This window comes from Macrotis lagotis, chromosome 2 (assembly GCF_037893015.1).
Source record: "Macrotis lagotis isolate mMagLag1 chromosome 2, bilby.v1.9.chrom.fasta, whole genome shotgun sequence".
Taxonomy (NCBI): domain Eukaryota; kingdom Metazoa; phylum Chordata; class Mammalia; order Peramelemorphia; family Peramelidae; genus Macrotis; species Macrotis lagotis.
Window position 1 is genome coordinate 199,876,984 of NC_133659.1, and position 20,372 is coordinate 199,897,355.

The following is a 20,372-nucleotide window of genomic DNA, read 5'->3' on the forward strand; positions in this document are numbered from 1 at the left end:
ATTTAACAATTGATCTTCCATTATTCCTCCTCTTCAGCAACTTTGTGAAAACATTGTTTTTTAAAACTTCCTTCTTTTGGAAGATAATTTAAAGCATAAAAATCAAGCATATAAACAAAGAAAAGGTCTCTACCAAATGTAGTCCCTGAACCCCCAAAGTCTGACATACATTACTCATAAAGGTAATATGGGAATGGGGGAGAAGGAAATAGGAAATGGCCTTTCTAGCTAAACTAGACTATCATACTGCTCCTTGCCTCACACTGGGCAAAAAAGGACAGAATGGTAGTGATGCCTATGTAAGATGGCAATATAAGGATAGGCTACCCAGGTTGAAAGCACATAGGACAGTGAAAACAAATAGCAAAAAATCTACACACAGCAGAGCTTAGGTGCTCCAGGTGTAAGTAACAAGACGTCTGAAAAATGGAAACATTACAAACTTTCTTGAGTTTGGTTGTGACATTAGATGTTTGGATGTGGGCAAGTTTTATTTCTAAATCACTCACTTTTCCTCTACTTCCTGAGGTTATACTATTGAAAATAGGGAGGTAAAGAAACAATGGATATTGCCCCAGCCCTTAAAATTTTCTAGGAGTTATGGGAGGTGCTAAGGAGACTGGGTTTCCTCCACCCTGGTACAGAGGATGGCCCAACCATATTTTTAAAATATTTTCCCTCTCTGATTGAGACCATTACAATAGCATAGAGGCATTTAAGTGATATAGTGGCTGGAGTGCTGGACTTGAATTCAGGAAGACCCAAATTCAAATTCAGCCTCAAGCACTTAACTAGTTGTGTGGCTGCAAGTCACTTCACTTCTGCCTGCCTCAGTTTCATCATCTGTAAAATGGGGATAATAATAGCATCTATTTGGCAGGATCATTGTGAAGATAAAATACAATTATAGTTGTAAAATGTTTTACAAACCTTAAAGCAGCATATAAATGCTAGTTTCTATGACTATTATAGTCCATAAAGTTCTGTTACATCCTCTAAAATCCTTGAGCTGGGTATGGTGCAGAGGACCATAAAGGAATAAATCTGTGGACAGATCACTAAGTTCACTTTTCTGAATTCCAGACAGAGTCACCAGCCAAATGTCGGCAGTTTCTGATTCTAAGCTAAGGCATAAACTGAAACCCCTGACAAAAATTCCAGCAACTCATATCAGGTGGGTAATTAAAAGACAAACAGTAAGAATTAAAAGCAGGTAGAACAGAGGCTCTTCCCTTTTTTTGTATCCTGTATCCCTTTGGCAGTCTGGTGACTGCCTCTCAGAATAGATCCCCTCTCAGAATGAGATTTTGAGATGCTTGAAATAAAATACATAAACATTACAACACCATTTATTTTGAAATACAGTTATAAAAAATTTTTATGGATTTCAAGTTAAACTGTTATTGTTAAATAATATCATTGCATTTTTGAGCTCTCACATTAGATTTTTTTTCCCACAATGCCAAAAGTCATATAAATGTACAGATAACCTTTATCATCTTCTCCCTTTACAGCTGGGGGAAAAATGTTTGTGGAGTCAGAAAGAACCCTGTGTTTGAATCAGCCATTTCCTGACTGTGTGACTTAGCAATTCATTTTCACTGTTGAGCATTCTTTCCCTTATCTGAAAATAGGAGTGGGATTAGATTACACTGAAATTTCAGGAACAGTAGTGAATAATCTCAGCTGTGCTGGGCAGAAAGGAAGAAAGATAAATAGGGAAAGGCTGACCTTTGCTTAGCAGCAAAGAGGACAAGGAAACTAGTTGAAAATAGCCTTTTCTGCAAGGTTTCCTAGGCATTTTATCTGTTTCTCTTTTTGGTCTTAACAAGCATTTATTAACCACCTACTATGCATTAGGTACTTTACTAGACTCTTTTGGAAAAGAAACACACATAATCCCCTTTTCCCTTGGAAAATGCTTACTGGTTACATCTTACCTATAGTGAACAGTCAGTTTCTTGAGAGCAGAAACTGTATGCTTTTTCATCTTTGTATCTCGTTTCAAACAAAGAGCCTTGCACACAACAGGTATTTAATAAGTATTGTTTGAGTGCATTTGAATTAGTTTAGTATATAGTATGTTGTTCCCTCAACTGATCCTACTCCTCCCACAAGAGTGCTTACTTGCTCACATCTCTCTCCATTATTCCAAGTTACTGTCCTATTCTCTAGAGCTACTCACCTCCAGATTCAAATAAATCACTTTCATTTTTATTTTGGAACCTGTTCAAGGACCACACGAGTCAAAATCAGAGCTCTATAATCAGAAAACAATACATGTACTTCTCTGTATAAGTAGAATGTGAAACTCTGTTGTGCTTTTTTAAGTGTCAAACTTTCCTAAAATTAAAAATATATATTGAATTATGAATTCATATAATTATGGCAATATTTCAATAAGAGTATTTTATTCAAAAATATTTTTCAATAAATTTGTAATAGAAGATAATTGTATTTATTATAGGCTATCCCCCTTGCCTAGAACATGCTCCATTCTCATCACGGTCTGCTGAAGTTCTTTCCAGATCTAGATTTATAACTGTAGTAATCACTACAACTGAATAAGACTTTTGACAGATATTCCTTACTACAACTTTATATTTATCTCCATCTATAAGAAACAGGAGGCAGTGTGGGATAGTGGAAAGCTAGATTTCAAGAAAGAGAGAACCAGTATCTCTGTAACTTCCTTAGCTATAACAACTTGTAAAAAAGATACTCCCTGGGCATCAGTTTTCTCATCTCTAAAATAAGGAGATTGGATTTCACGACCATTGAGATCCCTTCCGATTAGAAATTGGTGGTCCTATGAAAAACTATACTAGGAAATAGAACAAATTTTGTTTTCTGCACTTGGTATGATGCAAAATCTTAGAATCAAAGGCAAAACTGTGACACACTACTATTCCAGCTGAATCAACTGCAATGCAAGTAGCAAACATAGGGCCTGATTTTATACTTTTGGATGAAAGAATGCAAAAGTGAATTTTACATTCTAACGTTCAGAATTTTCAACAATGAAACAACAGCTTAGTTTAGAATATGCTCAAGAATAAGCTGGGGGCAGCTAAGTAGCACAGTGGATAGAGCACCAGCCCTGGAGTCATAGGACCTGAGTTCAAATGTGACCTCAGACACTTAAATATACTTAGCTGTGTGGCCTTGGGCAAGTCACTTAATCCCATTGCTTTGCAAAAAATAAAATAAAATAAACTAGCCAAAGATTGTAGAAGGAAACATTGAATGGAACATGTTAGTACTCTCTAATTTCCCAAATTTTCTTCATTTACCTATCTAGATACATTATATATATATATATATATATATATATATATATATACATCATGATAGAATATAAACTCCTTGAAGGCAATACAAGGCTTTATACAAAATAAAGCATTTAATAAATACTTCATAAACTGAACTCAGTTAAACCCTACCGATTTAAGATCATACAAGATAACTTGTATGAACAATTCTTTCTAATTCTGAGAGTCTACAACTCTATAAGTACAACAAAATATCTTCATAAGCCTGGGATTCTGACAAGCAACTGCCCTACTATGATAGGAGGCTTTTGCATCACACATTCTCTTGGCTCTTTTTGATTCCTCTTCTATTGCATGGGGAATAAATTGATATATGTTTCAAATTAAGTCATATCAAATCAAGAAATAACCTACTACTTAGAAAGTAGGGGAAGCTTTACCCATGCAAAGCTTCAGTGCATGAAATTGGTCAAATTGAAACAAAAGAAAATAGGAGGGAGAAAGAAAGGAAGAAAAGGCTGATTTAGAGAGGGCTCCATATGGCAAAGGTTTTCAATGAGTTCAGGACAGAGGCAGTAGATGAGTAGTTAATTCCTATTCTTTTTTCCTCCACTCTATTTCTGAAAGAGACATTTTTGGGGGGCATCTAGGTAGAGCAGTGGATAGAGCACCAGCTCTGGAGTCAGGAAGACCTGAGTTCAAATCCAGCCTCAGATACTTAATAATTGCCTATCTGTAGGATCTTGGGCAAGTCACTTAACCCATTGCCTTAAATAAATAATTTTTTTAAAAGAGACATTTTGGTCCTGCATAGCACTGTGGAAGACATAAAGTCTAGAAAAATTATAATTTTGTTTTACCCTTCTGATAATAATTTCTATTAAGTTTTTAATCAAATCATCATACTTCAGTCTTTCAACTGATCTGTTATATTATTAGCATAGGTACTCCTTCTAGTGTTGAAAGAAACCTAATTCTTGTCCATATCCTTCTAGCAATTACCCATAGAGAATTCATTCTACACACTATTACTGGTCTGCTTCCTTTTTCCAGTCAAACATGTTCTTAATGGCATCTTTGAGAGTCCTTCTCAGCCTCAAAGGTCATGTCTTATTATAAGCTGTACCTTAAGTTCACCACCATGTCCATTGCCAATAAGATTGCTTGTTATTGTGACTCTTGATATCATTCCATGTTCCATGGAATCCAAATCATAGAATCCCAGAATTGAAGATAAAGTATCTAGTTCTCGGGTGTTCCAAGGCAACCTGTTCCATCCTGATTCAAGGCAGCCCATTTCCACTTTTGGGTAGCTCTCATTATTAGGGAATTTTTTCTTTTTTAAATTTTTTTTTTAATTTTTATTTAAGGCAATGAGGTTAAGTGACTTGCCCAAGGTCACACAGCTAGGCAATTATTAAGTATCTGAGGTCACATTTGAACTCAGGTCCTCCTGACTCCAGGGTGGGTGCTCTACCCACTGTACCACCTAGCTGCCCCCAGAATTTTTCTTGATGTTAAGACTATATTTGTCACTTTGCAACTCCCACCCACTTTTCTGGTTCTTCTGATCTCAAGAAGAACAAATTATGCAACTACCTTGGGCCTCAGTTTTCTTATTTTAGAAACAAAAGAATGGGCATCTGAGTAGCATACATTAACCAAAAAAATGAGAATTGTTGGAGATGCTGTGGGATATTGGTAAAGCTTTGAATGGTTTCAGAAAACCTTACGAAAGCAGTTTGAATTACACTCTAAAAGTTAATTTTTGATTCAGTACACTACTACTGGGCTTACACATAGCCTAGAGATCAAAGAAAGAGTTAAAGGACCCATATGAACAAAAATATTTATAATGCTTTTTTTAAATGGTAAAAAGCTAGAAAATAAAGGGAATGCCAAGCAGTTGAGGAATAACTGACCCAGTTAAGAAATATGGATGTAATGAAATACTCCTGTGCCATAAGAAATGACAAAAGGGATTTCAGAACTTTAGATGATGACTTTAGAGTAGGGATTTCTTATGTTTGAGCAAGAAGCTAATTGCATCCCCAACAATATGGGTTGAAACTGACTTGCACAAGGATTTAACCAAGGTTGTAGCTTTGGTACCCTCTAGTGGCCAGAGGAGGCATGCATATGTGCAGCTTTCTGAAGCAAAGGTATTGATAGAAGATTCAGGGCAATGTAATAGCTGCATCTTTCCAGATGTTATATTCCCTCACTGAATAATTAATGAAATTATTCATTGTAATATTCTAGGCTTACAGAAAATAGCACAAAGTTGAACTTCTTACATTGCAGTGTCACTATTGCAGATATCACATGCACAGTGCTAAGTGTGACAATTCTGTCACCACAAATGCATGACTAGAAACTTTTTTTCCATTGTTAAGATAGTGACAGGAAGGGGCTCTGGTTTTCAAGAGAAGAGACCTTGGTTCATATTCTTGCACGAATTAGTTGTATAATTTTGAGCAAGTCACTCTTTGGGTTTTTGTTTCTTTCATTTGTAAAATAAAGGGGATTGGATTAACTCACCTTCCAGATCTCTTCCAACTCAAAATCTATGATCTTAAGACCTCAGGAAAGTCATTTAACCTCTGAAACTTAATGTCCACAATCCAAAAATAATAATGTTATTACAAATGTTGGGCTATATATTTATCTGATAATCATAATATCTAACATTAATAGAGATCTTTAAGGTTTGCAACATACTTTATATATATTCTCTTATTTAATCCCTACAACAATTTTATTAGGTAGGTCTGATCCTACTATTCCTATTTACAAATGTGGAAATGGAGACCCAGAGAGATAGGTCACAAAACTTGTAAGTTTCTGAAGCAGGATTCAAATTCAGATCTTACTATCTCTAAGTGCAATGCTCTATCTTCTTACACCTCTCAGCTAAGTCTAAGTGCTGGGTGTCTAACAGTCTTACATGCGAGTGTCAAGAAGTATCTGCCACTTCAAATCAAAGATACTAGGATACAGCCTCTCCTGAAAGTCTTAATGTTACAAGACCTCTCTGACCCATTTTTTCAGACTGTTCAAATTCTGTGGAAACTCAGATTGGTTTATATCTTGACCTGGACTCAGGAAAAGTGTACAACTAGAGGAGAAACTACCTAAAGTATTTAACTAGAGGAGAAACTACCTACATTATTTGTAAACTTTAAATTGATGATGATGATGATGATGATGATGATGATGATGATGATGGTAACATCCATCAAACCCCTAATTTACATTTTTTGGGGGGAATTATATTCCCATGTTATGCACAAGCAAAGAGGCTAAGAATTGTTTTTATGAAAGCAATCACTGAAAGCTATATATGGGGTTTGAAATTTATTTGGATATCAAAGATTTTTGATTATTAGTTGACTAATAAAGGAAATAAAATTACATTGAATAATTTGATAAAGATACCTCTTACTTCTCTGAGCAAAATGACTAAGAAGCCTGGGTTCAGAATCCATGCTGATTTTTCTAATTTATTGTAGAAGAATGATTTCTTAGTTGTAGCAAACTTTTCAAAAAACAACTAGAAGTGCTTCTTGTTCCATCCCAAACTTCTACTGTTATAATTACACTTTAAGCCATTTCTTTGCAATACTCAAATTGTCAGACACTAATTTATGAAAATGAATTTGCATTTTGCCTTATTACTCTCAAGTCAAGCAAAAAAGATGAAAATTTTATAATGTCCAAAACTCATAAGGATTTTCACATTTGTTATGTTACTCCACATTTAGAAACAAAAGTCTGTGCTGATAAAGTTCTAAGGAGCTGACATCTCAATAACTTGCCTCCATTTTCTCCATTTATTAAGTCTTATGAAACAAGCAAAAACACATTCTATTTTGTGTTCTAACTGCACTTTTTCCTCTCACCTCTACTGAGAATTTTCTAAGGTCTAAGGAACTGAACCAAAGTTGATTCCTGATAAGAAAATAAGAAAATTCATATGACCCTGACTCAGCCACTATAATGGAGTCCATGTGGCCTATCTTATATGAGATCCAAAGAGCAGTTATGCTGGTGTGACATCACTATATTGAATACTTTCAAAAGTGTTCCTCCCTTGGTAACGTTTCTACAATGTATAAAAAGTTAATATGGCAGTGATATTTAGTTATCCCTACCTCCTAAAAGACTGCTAGAGCCAGAATATAAAAAGAATAATTCTCTGGCCACAGTCACTACTAAAGTAGAGTCCTATGGGATTACTACAGCTAACAACATCACACCAAAACACATTCACAAGAAAGCAACACTCCTTACTATTTAAAATATTACTTGTGTTCTCTGACTCCAGAATGTGCCAAATTGCCTCTTTAGGTAAATGGGGAGAGATTACATCTGTCAGCAGTTCTAATGACATTCCCTTAGATTTCTCAATCTTTTACCATTTTCAAAACTATCTTGCGATTTTAGGGAGAGTACAGTACACAGAGTATGTTAATATAGTTACCCGATGTTTGATGACTTGCTCTGCTTTACTGTTTCTGTTATTGTCACAACTTGAACCTCTCTGAAGTTGGAAACATCTGTTGGGGGCATGGTTGAATGCAGCCTAGCCTGAACCTATGGCAGGCATTTGTGGGTTCTCTCCCTTCTCATCCTGGGTAGATAGTAAGTAGGCAAGTGACCTGGATAATCTGATCCTGGGAAAAACTAGTCCTGCTTAATGGTTTCTCTCATTCCCAACTAAACTGGTAATGGTAACTAGCATCCTACAGTTTCTAGCTTATTTTGAATCTTTCTCTGTATCTTAACACAGGGGTAAAGATTTTCATGGCTATCTTCAGGACCCTGTCAAACACACAGAGAGATTAACTCAAGGACAACTGGAAGGTAATGTTGTAATTAGAGTTTAACCATCTCGAAAATATTTGCTATTTTTCCAAGAAATTTTCTAGGATTTTAGGGTGTATCTGTTCTAATAACTTATCATTTGATGTCAAAAATAGAGTATTTTGCTATTTTTAGACACATCGGAACTTTACTGGTCAGGGAAGGGATTGGGGAGCAGTTGGGGAGGGTAGTAATAGGTCTATGGCTGGAGATTTGATTAGTTTGATCAGATTAGATAATAGTATAAAGAAGTGCAAATCAACAATTCTCTCAGCTCACCTTCACCTAGAGCTTCACTATTATTGCTTTATGGTTAAACATAAAGTTCAGACTTTTAAACAAACTTCCTAACTCTCATGGCTGATTTGATTTGATTCACTCAAGTGGTCCATGTAGGCTGGGGACTAGAGTTCCTGTTTGTTATTATTAATTCTGTCAGAAATTTGTATGCTACTCACTGCTGCCTCTCTGAGGTGCTGGCTTGGCCAGTAGGCACCCCATTTGCTCTACTGCTTGGGTATGATGGAATCTTTGCTGGGAAAACAGGAAGTATCTTCCCCCAAGGCAGTGGTAGGCCAGAGCATGAAGAGAATCCTTCCCTGTAGCCACCATTCTGTCATATTTTAGGATATGACCTTCACCTTGAAAATCTTGTGCCCTCACATAGATATGTGAAAATCTTTGGAATTTACATACCAATTCATGCTAGAGGATGTAGTATATAATGAAAAGCTATGTCCTTAGTCACACAGGTTTACTACATGCGTGGAAAAGAAAACAAAAGAAATAAAATAGAATATCCCTTTAGGTACTTCAATATTTCAAAAGACCCATGATTTTATATTGCAAATAATCTCTCCATTGGCACAGACTAATCCAGCTACACTTTTAAGAGTCTTCAAATATAATTATAGCAAAAAAAAAAAGAAAAACAGCATCACCTAGTGACCAACTGTTGAAGAACCCATTTGAACTAGTCCACACATGATAGACTATTCTTGTACATAAAGCTTTTGCTATTCAATAGGCCCTGATGCCACCAGCTAGGTGGCCTGGAGTCAAGACCCAGAATCACAAAGATTCACCTTTCTGAGTTCAAATCTGACTTAAGACACTTACTAAATGTGAGGGGCAAGTCACTTTAACACTATTTGCCTTGGTTTCCTCATCTGTAAAATGAGCTGGAGAAGGAAATGGTAAACCAAGAAAACCCAGCACAAAAGACCCTGCTACAACTTGTATTCCTTGGTCTAGCCTTAAGAAACTCAGGGTTACCTTCATTCCATGAAGAGAAAACACAAGAATATTAACTCTAAAATATACATGCATACATATAAATATATAAATATATATATATATATGCAGATATATAGGTCAAAAGTTAACCAATGAAATCAAGTGGGATGGTGGTATTAAAAAGTGTGAAGTTCTAGGTCCTCAGAGAAAAATGGATCATAAAACTGTGTCAAAGTGATATGGTAAGTCACTTAAATGTAAAATAATCATTATCTTTATGACTATAAATCATGAGTATGAATTTAAATAAAGGTTGAGGTTAAATAAATACTGAACTTAAATAAAACATCAGTTTTCAGGAAGTTTGAACAAGATGATCATCTACTTTTATTTCCATTCCACAATTTGAGAAAATATTTTTCATTTGAACAAGTTAGCTGGTTACTTCTTTTGGTAGTGGGTGAGATTTGGGAGTGGGATGGACCTTTTATTCCCTTAACTTAAAAAAAAAAAATAACTGGTGCTCAGCCCAACTAATTGCTGTATTGATTGCATGTCTGTAGCATTCCTAGATGCCTTTGAGTGCTTTGAAAAGGATGAAACTGGCTGCATTGATATTCGTGGATTAGAGATCTCTGCAAATAAATTGGGGATTGAGCTAACAAACCAAGAAATCCAGGATGAACTTGAGTTTGCTGATATTGACAGTAAGTATTTAAACTTCAAATTACACTTCCTTGTGTGTGTATTCACACATATACATAAACAAACTTCACCCTTGGTCTCTTTGTAAATGAGGCAAAATTCAGGTTAGTAGAAATCAATTTTTGGTTTAAAAAAACAGTATAGTATGTCTGTTAATAAGCACTGGGAGGGGATGTTGGGAAAGGGTCGACCTTTTCTTGGAACTTCCACTGTCTTTGAAGACATGGCTGCAACTGATACTTTTTGGCTGTTTGCCAAAATAGATTGTGAGCTCCTTGCAGGCAAGGATTGTCTTTTGTCTCTCTTTATGTCCCCAACACTTAGCACAGTGCCTAGGTGACTGTGATGCCTAATAAATGCTTGCTGACCCATTGAGTATAGCTTCAATGCTATACTCAATGCTATAGCCTCACCTTTTGCTGATTCCTTACTTCTCTGCTGCAGCGTAGTCCTAGTTTCCCTTTCTTTTGCTTCTGGTTGTCCCTGGGCTGCTACTTCTTTCCTGCTAAACTTTGAATGTTCCCATTCTTTCCTCTTTACTTCCAGACCCTCAAAATCTCTCCTCCACCAGATCACATGAGTTCTGAACTGGTCCTCTATTTTAAAATGACCTTCCTTAGACACTTTGAACACTCTTACTGTAAATGTAACACTCCAGTTCATGCAAAGACTTCAAACTTAATGTCTTTACTTTGAGGTTTGTTCTCCCTGATGTATGTATTAAGGCATGGCATCTTATTACTTATTTCAAGTGGGAGGAGGCCAATCGATAGACCCTCCCAAACTTTCAGTAGTAAAATTAATGTATGGCCATAATGTTCACTTTTTTAAAATTTTGGGGTTTTTTTCTTTCTTTCTCATGGTCCCCCCCCCACCCTGGTTCTAATTCTTCCTTCGCACATGACCAATATAAAAATATGTTAAAACACAATTTTACAAGTACAACTTTTACCATGGGAAGGAAGGAAAAGGGAGAGTGGTAGAAAAATGTTGAACTCATAAACTGAAAATAGATGAATGTTGAAAACTACTTTTGCATATGATAGGAAAAATACATTAAAATTTTAAAAGGAATAATGTATGTTCAGGGAGAACTAGAACCTCTGGTGTGAGGGCTTGCTGAGCCCTTTTCAGGGTTGCTTTCAGGACATCTTTGGTGTCCACCTTCACTCAACTCTCACCTGTGGCTCTAAGAAGTTGTTGCAGTCAGGGGCAGCTTGATGGTACAGTAGATAGAGTACCGGCCCTGGAGTCAGGAATACTTGAGTTCAAATTAGGCCTCAGACACTTAATAATTACCTAGCTGTGTGGCCTTGGGCAAGTCACTTAACCCCATTGCCTTGCAAAACAAAACAAAAAACAAAAAAGAAGTTGTAGCAGGCAAAGCCCTACATCCCAGAAAACCCTGTTGGCAGGCTAATCTGTCTTGAAGGTAACCCACAGATCTCAAAGGTAACTGATACAGGCACTGTGAAAGAGTTTGGTCAGATATGAAAAATGCCAAGGTCATCCACTATATCCTGGGCCATTGCCAGTTGTCTTGACTTTTGTCCTGCCACTGGACTTTGATAACTCAGGAAGAGAGAGAGTGAGATTGATGTTTTTTAGCAACTCTGCCTCACTTAAATCTAATTTATGCACAAGTGTTACCATTGATCTCTTCAAAAACAAAGAATCAATAATAAGAATAACAACAAGAATAATGATAGGGATTAATTCACACAGTTATATAGTGCTTTATGAAATTAACTTGGAGACAAGAGAGATTATTATAAGGATCTATAGATATATCTAGAATGCCCCACCCCATATCATAGAAAGATGGTCTTCCTGACCCCAGCCTGGCACCACTTAACTGCTACCTGTCAGACTGCATAAAGTATATGAAAAGAGTCAAACCAAAAAACTCAAGTCTAATATGCTAAATAAATAGCTTATCGTTGTACTGTTGAGTTTAAAATGCTTCATATGCTTTTACTAATCTCCAAATTTCTATTGCAGGAGATGGAAAATTGAATTTTTCAGACTTTCTCACTATTTTAACAGATGATGATCGCTTTATCCAGGCTGTTGGTGAGTACTTGCTAAACCAATGGGAAGACAGCTGACAAAAGATATTTAAAACAGTACAAAGACTCATTTAGAATGCATAGTGTAGGCTGTGATAGCTTTGGTCATTGCAATGGTAACTAATTAAATTGAGTAATCCAACTAACCTCTCATAGGAATTAGTATTGAAAAAGTGTGAGTCTGCAGCCCCAATAATACCAACTGACCCTTGGTATGATTTGACCTGAAGAGGTGTGTTCTCTTATGCTGATGCCAAAAAGAAAAAAGCTTTCTCTTTTGCAAATGTAGGGGTAGAGAAAATTATTTACCTCCCAAATTGATGCTCTGGCAGCTGCTAAAACCAATCCTTCTCCACTACCATTCCTACATGTTCTCAAAGACATGAATTTTTCCACAGTTAAAAGAAGATTTAGTTTAAAGAGTAATTCGATGTAGTTTGAAATAGTTCTATTGGTACCACAGGACCTTTTAAGTCAAATAGGCTTTTAGGGGATAATGAAATGGGAACTAAATATAAGTTTGAAGTTTTTTTTAAAGATAATGAGGGTTCCCATTCCAAATTGGTGGCCTACAAATGAACTCATCTGAAAATGAAGGGAGCTTGGACCCTAAATGATTCAGAAGTTGGGATCTGCCTACAATATAAATTAAAAACATTTCAAGTACTATTTAAACAGCATCATTTATACTCCAGCAATGGCCACATTAAACACAAATGATTTTTCTTTTTGTTGAAGCAATATGACATTCCTTGAGATATGGATTTTAGTGTCTTACCTGGAAACTGGAGACAGTGATAGAACAACATTTCATTTTTTAAACAATGTTCCTTTATGACAATCACATCCCTTTTATTCAAAACTTTTCTGAATCATCCCTTGTAACAAAGAATAGCAATCAAGTAAACCCCATCCATAAAACATCTGAACTTTTCTTCCTATGCCACATTCAGTACTTGTAGTTAGCATATGACCTCAGGATTCAGTAATGGTCAATGTGCTTATTCTGAATTTAATTGTCTTTTTTATGTAGTTTTATTTACATTTCTTAAGTCGTATATATTGTTCTCCTAGATCTCCTTCATTCTGCATTGATAATTACGTTACTTTAAAGATGTTTTATGACTCAAATTTTTCACTAGGTCAAGTGAAACTTCCTTCCAGTTAGAGAAAATACTCAATGTGATCTTTTTGAATAATTTCTTTTCATATTAATGAATAAGTCACTTGATTGCAGTGACAAATAAAACCACAAAACATCAGAATGGTCTTGACAGGATCTCAGAAATCAACTAATCCTAACCATTTCATTTTACAAAGGAGTAAAATAGAATTCATGTATGGGAAATAATTTGCCCAAGATCACATGGGCAAAATAAGTAAGATATAACCAGGGCTCTTTCTGCTGGTACTTCATTGCCTCCTATGCTTACTACAGATTATTTCTTACCTAAATGAAACTGCTGAAATTATTTAATGGCTTTTAAAGAATGCACTTTGAAATCTCTCTTTTCTCCTCAGTCCCAGAAACTGATCCCAACTCAGATCTTGTTGATTCTACTGGGATCCTGCTGTTTGAAATGCTATCAAAGCTGGTTGAAACTTCAGCCCTGCCTAGGAAGTCTATGGTAGACATAGTATGGTGAGTGCCCAGGGGGGAAAAAATTCCTTCTTGGAAAAACCTATTGAAATAACACAGGGACAGACCACCACTTCCTTATAAACATAGGACCCAGCAGAAGACAACATCAAAAATGGAGGAAAAGGAACCTGAAAAAAATGAATAAATACATGTTATCTGACCTTCCCCATCCATTTCTGCAAACCAAACCAGGTTGATCCAAGTATACTCCAGTCTAGGGTTATTAATCCAAGATTAAAGGTGGGTAGGTTGGAAGGTAAATATTATAGGAAGATGAATCTTCCTAGGGTTATGGGTTATAGGAAGAGTATGAATAGTATACTGGATAGAGACCTAACTCTCTTGGAGTTGCAAAGACCAGAATTCAAATCCCTCCTCTAATAAATATTAACAGTATGAACCCGAACAAATAACTGACCTCAAATCTAACCTCTAAAAGTCTCTTGAAAACACTCTAAAAACCACAAGTTAAGGACCAATGTATAAACCACAAGCAGATATACAGACCAATTAAGTAGCATTTGAGCTAAACTCCTAAAAGTACCTAGAGAGTCTTTATGTTGGAGGTTAGGACAAAGAGTCTTCCAAGCAGTGAAAATACTTTGTACATAGTTATGGAGGTGTGAGATGGGATGTTATGAACACAGGACAGCAAATGAAGCCAGTCTGGATAGATCATAGGGTACAGAAGAAAGGAGTATTATAAAATCTGTAGAGATTTTAGTGGGAGCTAAAACATGAAGGGCTTTAAATAAATACCATAAAGAAGAATTTGTATTTTATGCTTTAGGAAATACTCGCTGAAGTCTCTTAAATAAGGAAGCAATATTTAGAACTGTGCTTTAGTAAAATAGGGGAAAGACTTGAAGCCAATTATGCAGTAAAAGAAGAGATAAAGACATGAACTCATGTGTCAGTTGTATGAATGGAAAGGAAAAGCAAGAGTCATTAGGGAGATAAATTGACAAAACTTGGCATCTGTTTAGAATTTGGGAAGAAAGAAAAAGTAAAGAATGATTTAGAGATTGCAAACCTAGGTAACTGGAAGAATTGTGGAGTCCCCAGCAAAACTAGTAACATTAGGAAGGGAGGGGATTTGAGAAAATAAGTTCTGTTTTAGGCATGTTTGGTTTGAGATGCCTTTAGAACATTCAGGTGAAGATGTGCAACAGGTAATTGGTAAGTTCCTCCAGGACTGTTCAATAACAGATAAGATTATTAACAGGAATAATTCAGATTAGTTTTAGAAAAGGGATCGGGGGCAGCTAGGTGGCGCAGTGGATAAAGCACTGGCCCTGGAGTCAGGAGTACCTGGGTTCAAATCCGGTCTCAAACACTTAATAATTACCTAGCTGTGTGGCCTTGGGCAAGCCACTTAACCCCCATTTGCCTTGCAAAAACCTAAAAAAAAAAATACTATCCATTCCATTGTCAGTTAACATTGTCAGTTAACTTTCTGTGTCTCATCTGTTAATTAAAGGGGTTAAACCAGATGGTCCCTGAGGTCCCTTCCTGCTCTAAATCTATAACTCTATGAATCTATAACTACTATTTCATTAGCATATGTACCTAAGCATCCAAGACAGTACCATGGACTTATTGGTTCTCGCTAATGATTAGTTGATAATAAAGATGTCCTGTTACACTCACTGAACCATAGTGGAACCAGGGAAAGCCCCAAACAATAATTTTCCATATGACCAAGATAGTATTGCAAGGGAGGGGAGAGATTAAGAAGTAAGAACTTTGAAGGCAAGGAATAAGAAGACTAAATGAAGTTTTGTGCTTATTCTATGAAAATTGATAAGTGAACTCAGTTCTACTCTGTTCCACAAACATTAAGTACCAAAATAAATGACTCGGCACCTAATATTCTTAAATCAACAGCTCAGCTATTTTTACAGTTGAACCCAGACTGACCCTCTTCTTAGAACTCTTTCTGAAATATCTTCCATGTTTCAGTTATTACCGGAAAAAATATCATGAAGCTGTGGGCAGACCACTATGGAGGCGCTACGATGCCAGTGGAAAAAAGAGGCGCAAGTCCAGGAGGGAATCACTTACCCAACAGGGGACCAGCACAGCTGCCTTTGCTGAAGCCTCCCGAATTGCAATAATGGGCGAGAAGGATTTGTTGAAATTCCTGGAAGAGCTCAAGAGTAAGACTGGTCACCTGTTCTTAACCAGGGGTTAAGGAAAGAATTTGATCTAAAGTTCAGATTCATAAAGAGTAGGCCCCAAGTCAAATTTCAATGGTAGGCCTCTCCCAATCAGAGTCCTCTGATATCACAAGTCTTGCAATGATATGACCTTGACTTGCAATGTTAATACCCCTAGAAGGAAACTCAGATTCTGGATTTCCTGCCATATTAGGGGAGGTGGGGAGTGATGCATATAATCTCAGCTTAATATGGCTATTTCTTGCCTTCAGTGACATACCAATCTTCTTCTTGTTAGGATGCAGTCTCCCCTCTGACAGTCCATATGCTAAAATACCCATTTTCCCACTGTTTCCAAATGTGGATGGAACAGTTATGGGAAAACCATTCAGAGATTTTCAAAGGTTGGAGATACTGAGGAAAAGAGAGCCTTTACATTTTTTTGAAGACTATTTTTTCCAAAAAAGAAACTGGAAGGCACAGGTAAGAGAAAGATTTTATTACATAAATAATTTAAAAGTGCAGTAGATATGAATATATATTTAATATAGCTATACATGTATAACCTATATTAGATTGCTTTCTGTCAAAGTGGGGAGGAAAAGGAGGGAGGGAGGAAAAGAAATATAAAACTTAAAATATTACCAAAAAATGAATATCATTGGGGTGGCTACATGGATAGAGCACAGGCCCTGGAGTCAGGAGTACCTGAGTTCAAATCCAGCCTCAGACACTTAATAACTACCTAGCTGTGTGGCTTTGGGCAAGCCACTTAGCCCCATTGCCTTGCAAAAAAAAAAAAAAATGAATACTATTGAAAAGTACACTAGAGTTGAGGGCTAATGTTAGATATTAGGACTCTCCCTGACAAATATTTGGACCAAACTGGTACATGTCTAAATGTTGGTGTGGATAAAAATAATCTGGTTGTGTCTCTAGACAAGTTAGACAATTTGTTTTTTTCCTTTTACTAAACCTAGTTATCTCTGCCTGCAGTTGTTTATTTCTTCCAATGCCCATCTGCACCTGCTTTGCAACTTACAATCAGAAAAAGTTGCAAGTTAAAGAGAAATCAAGAAATCTGGGAAATGTGCAAACTCTTTCTCTCTCATTCCACACATATCACTTCTTACCCTCAACTGTCCAAACTTAGGCAAATCCAGATTCTCTACAGGAAGGAGGACGAAGGGAATGGGAAAGGGAAAAGAAAAGGGGAAGGAGAAGAGCAAGGGGATAAAGGGACAATCTATGTTTTTTAATTGTGGCACTGGATTGTAATTTTGCTTATTAATTTATGTATTCTGATTATTTGTTTATTTTTAAATAAAGGCAGCATCCCTTAAACCTTTAGAAAATTCATGCTGGCCAGAAGAGATTCTCAATATTGATCATATGTTCAAGAAAAAGCGCCAATGGACCATAGCTGAAGCAGCTTATCTACAGCAACAGGTGAGGAAAGATATCTCAACAAGTACTGAAAAATGTCCTTATTTTTAAATATGGCCCCTAAAGCCCCGAGGATTACTTCAAATTCCTACCAGAGGAAAAGGCCAGAGACTAGGTCTTCTCTCAGTTTAGTCCCTCATTATGAATATAAATTCATATGTAAATTTTGTATATAAATTCTTCTTGTTAATAGGCAAAAATTAGCTTAGGCTACTATTTTTGTAGGAGCATATGGATGGTGCAGTGTCCTGGGGCTTGGAGTCAGAAAAATGCTCACCTCAGATACTAACTTGTACCTTAGACAAATCATTTAACCCTGTTTGCCTCAACTTCTTTATCTGTAAAATTAGTTGGAGAAGAAAATGACAAACCATTCAGATAATGATTGAAATCTAGAATTGTCTGAAGACTAGCTGCTCCTGGTTTGAAACAAGTTACCCTTCTGGTAAATTAGCATTCTTATCTTCTGGGGTTTTTTTTTTTTTAAGAACTTTAAACTTATTGTTGATGCCTTTTGTTTAAACACTTTTGTTTATTTCTAGATATATATCTCTCGCCTTTTCCTATCCAAGGATCTTAAAAAGAAAACAAAGCTGTTCAGCAAAACTATTATACACATCAGCCATGTCTGACAGTGTATGCAATATTTAATCTGCATAATGCCCACTTCTGAAATGGATGAAGAGAGATAGATTTTCTCAACTCTTCTCCAGAACTAATCTTGTTTATTATCATCAATTAAATGTGCTTATCTTCTAGCATACTTAGGAAATCTGGTCCTATGCCCAAGTTGCTCATAAACAGATTAAGGATAAGACTTCCTATCCTCCTAATTGCACTACTTTGGAAGTTTTCTGGACATTCCCTCTCTTTCTGTATGCATTGCTCTTCCCTCCCCCCAAACCCTTTATGAGCTTACCAACATGTACCTCCCCAAGTGCACACACATATGCTCACACACACACACACACACACACACACACACACACACACAGAGCAATGCTCTCCAGTCCACTTTCTAGAATTGGAATGTTTTCAGCATGTGAGGAGATAATGCATCTTTCTATTACATAGCCAAATATTGCTGAGCATTTGCTATACTATGTATGGGCTATGGAAGGGAGATACAAAGTGTAAGGGAAAAGGAAACAAGCATATATTAAGCACCTCCTCTTTTCCAGGTCCTGTGCCAAGAGCTTTACAAATAGTATCTCATTTGATCCTCAGGACAGCACTGGAAGGGAGGTGATATTATGATCCTCCTTTTTATAATTGAGGAAATTAAAGGAGACAGAGGTTAAGTGATTTACCTAAGGTCACACAGTTAGTATCTGGAGTTTAGATTTGAACTCAGGATTTTCTGATTCCAGAATCAGTAGAGACTAGACTTAGTCCCCACTTCTGTGGATTTCTAATTGAAAACATACATTTGTAATTTTTAATAAAAATGGAAGATAATCTGTTTTAATTGCCATGTAAAAAGATATGGACAATTGGCACTAATTTTAGGAGTCCAAGAAACCTGCAACTGGAGTGGTCAAGAAAGACTTCACTGAGAAAATTATAGATATTTTTCAATGAAAGATTGTGTTCCAATAATGCACTAAAAAAACTGATGGATTATGGCTCCATCCCCAGTCTTCAAAAGAAGCATTGACTAAATGGATAATCTCCAGAAGGAAACACAAATAAGCAGAACAATTTTGAAAGTAACATTAAAAGTTTTGATAAACACTTTTTTAAAAGAAGCAAACAATAAGAAATGAAGATTGACCTATGGAAGTTTCATGTAACATAAAACTTCAACTTTCATATAGAATATGTGAATTTCATATAGAATCCTTTTAGTTTGTTCTGCTATGAGACTAGAAATACCCTTTTTGAGATTAAGAACAAAGTAAATTAAAATGTTAAAAATAAAATTTAATGTATATATTCATTGACCACTGGCTTGAGAACATGACCCCAAGAGGGAATGGGAAGAATTGAAAATTAGTATATATACTGATTTATGTATGCCCTGGTTCTACCATCAACCTATCATGTGACCTTAGACAAATAATTTTCTCACTCTGCAGTCTCCTCATCTATAAAATAGAAGAGTTAGTCTTTAAAGCCTCTTCTAGCTCTAATAGTCTGGGAGTCTACAAATTTCTTAATGTTTACACATTATAGTTGGTATTTCAAGGTACTGAATGCAGTCCTTATCCCTATCTAACTCTCTTTCAAAGTATTCATTTCTAATATCTGATCTCTCTCCTTTCATAGGTAAAGAAAGCTACTGATGCATACCATCTGGGTGTTGCCCTTGGGCACCGCAGAGACATGCTCAACTTCTGGCGCAAAATTAAAGGTGATCTGATTGGGCTAGAATCTGGAAATGAGTCCTTTTATGATACCTTCTCTACCTACACATGGTCCTGGAATGTTTGCCAAGAGTTACTTTCAACTAAAGATTTAAAATTGTATGATGCCCGAACAAATAGATATTCTCATGCAAGAGCCCTCTACTCTTCCTTCCCCTACAATAAAGATTGTGATATAGAATTAGGAAGGAAAAGGAAAAGGAAGAGAAGTGGGAGAGGACAAACACAGTGAAGTTGCTACATTTTTCTAAAAACAACACACTGTATGCTACTTTTTCATAGTTTTCAATATTATGGTTTTTGTCTAATGCATTCTTATCAGCTGGAAATAACATCTTTTGAATTCTGCCCAATAAAAAAAATAAGCATAAAAAAATTGTCTTGTCTTTTCTGATAGAATTTCTGTTAAGTAATTGACCATTTCTAGATCTCTTTTGTGGAGCACCATCTAAACAAAGCAGATCATTATCCCCTACTTTCATCAGGTGCCTTCCCATTTCTAAACCTCTGTCAAAGCTATCAATTTCCCCATACAAAGCACAGATAACCCAATGGAATTGCCATTTCATATTCTTTGATAATGTCTTTTGAATTGTTTGAAATTGTCTTTT

The 20,372-nt window shown here is 36.1% G+C and overlaps 1 protein-coding gene across 3 annotated transcripts in view; it reads left to right on the forward strand.

The window, feature by feature from the left end:
* Nucleotides 1–20,126, forward strand: part of EFCAB3 (EF-hand calcium binding domain 3) — a 40,274-nt gene extending 20,148 nt beyond the window's left edge. For all 3 annotated transcript variants that reach the window (XM_074220607.1, XM_074220608.1, XM_074220609.1), the window contains 9 exons: nucleotides 1,084–1,174; nucleotides 8,065–8,138; nucleotides 9,938–10,081; nucleotides 12,081–12,152; nucleotides 13,670–13,790; nucleotides 15,753–15,949; nucleotides 16,248–16,432; nucleotides 17,279–17,398; nucleotides 19,664–20,126. In XM_074220607.1, the coding sequence (XP_074076708.1) occupies nucleotides 1,084–1,174; nucleotides 8,065–8,138; nucleotides 9,938–10,081; nucleotides 12,081–12,152; nucleotides 13,670–13,790; nucleotides 15,753–15,949; nucleotides 16,248–16,432; nucleotides 17,279–17,398; nucleotides 19,664–19,993 (1,334 nt within the window). In that variant the 3' untranslated portion in view covers nucleotides 19,994–20,126. The remainder of the gene's footprint in view (nucleotides 1–1,083; nucleotides 1,175–8,064; nucleotides 8,139–9,937; nucleotides 10,082–12,080; nucleotides 12,153–13,669; nucleotides 13,791–15,752; nucleotides 15,950–16,247; nucleotides 16,433–17,278; nucleotides 17,399–19,663) is intronic.
* Nucleotides 20,127–20,372: the final 246 nt, after the last annotated feature.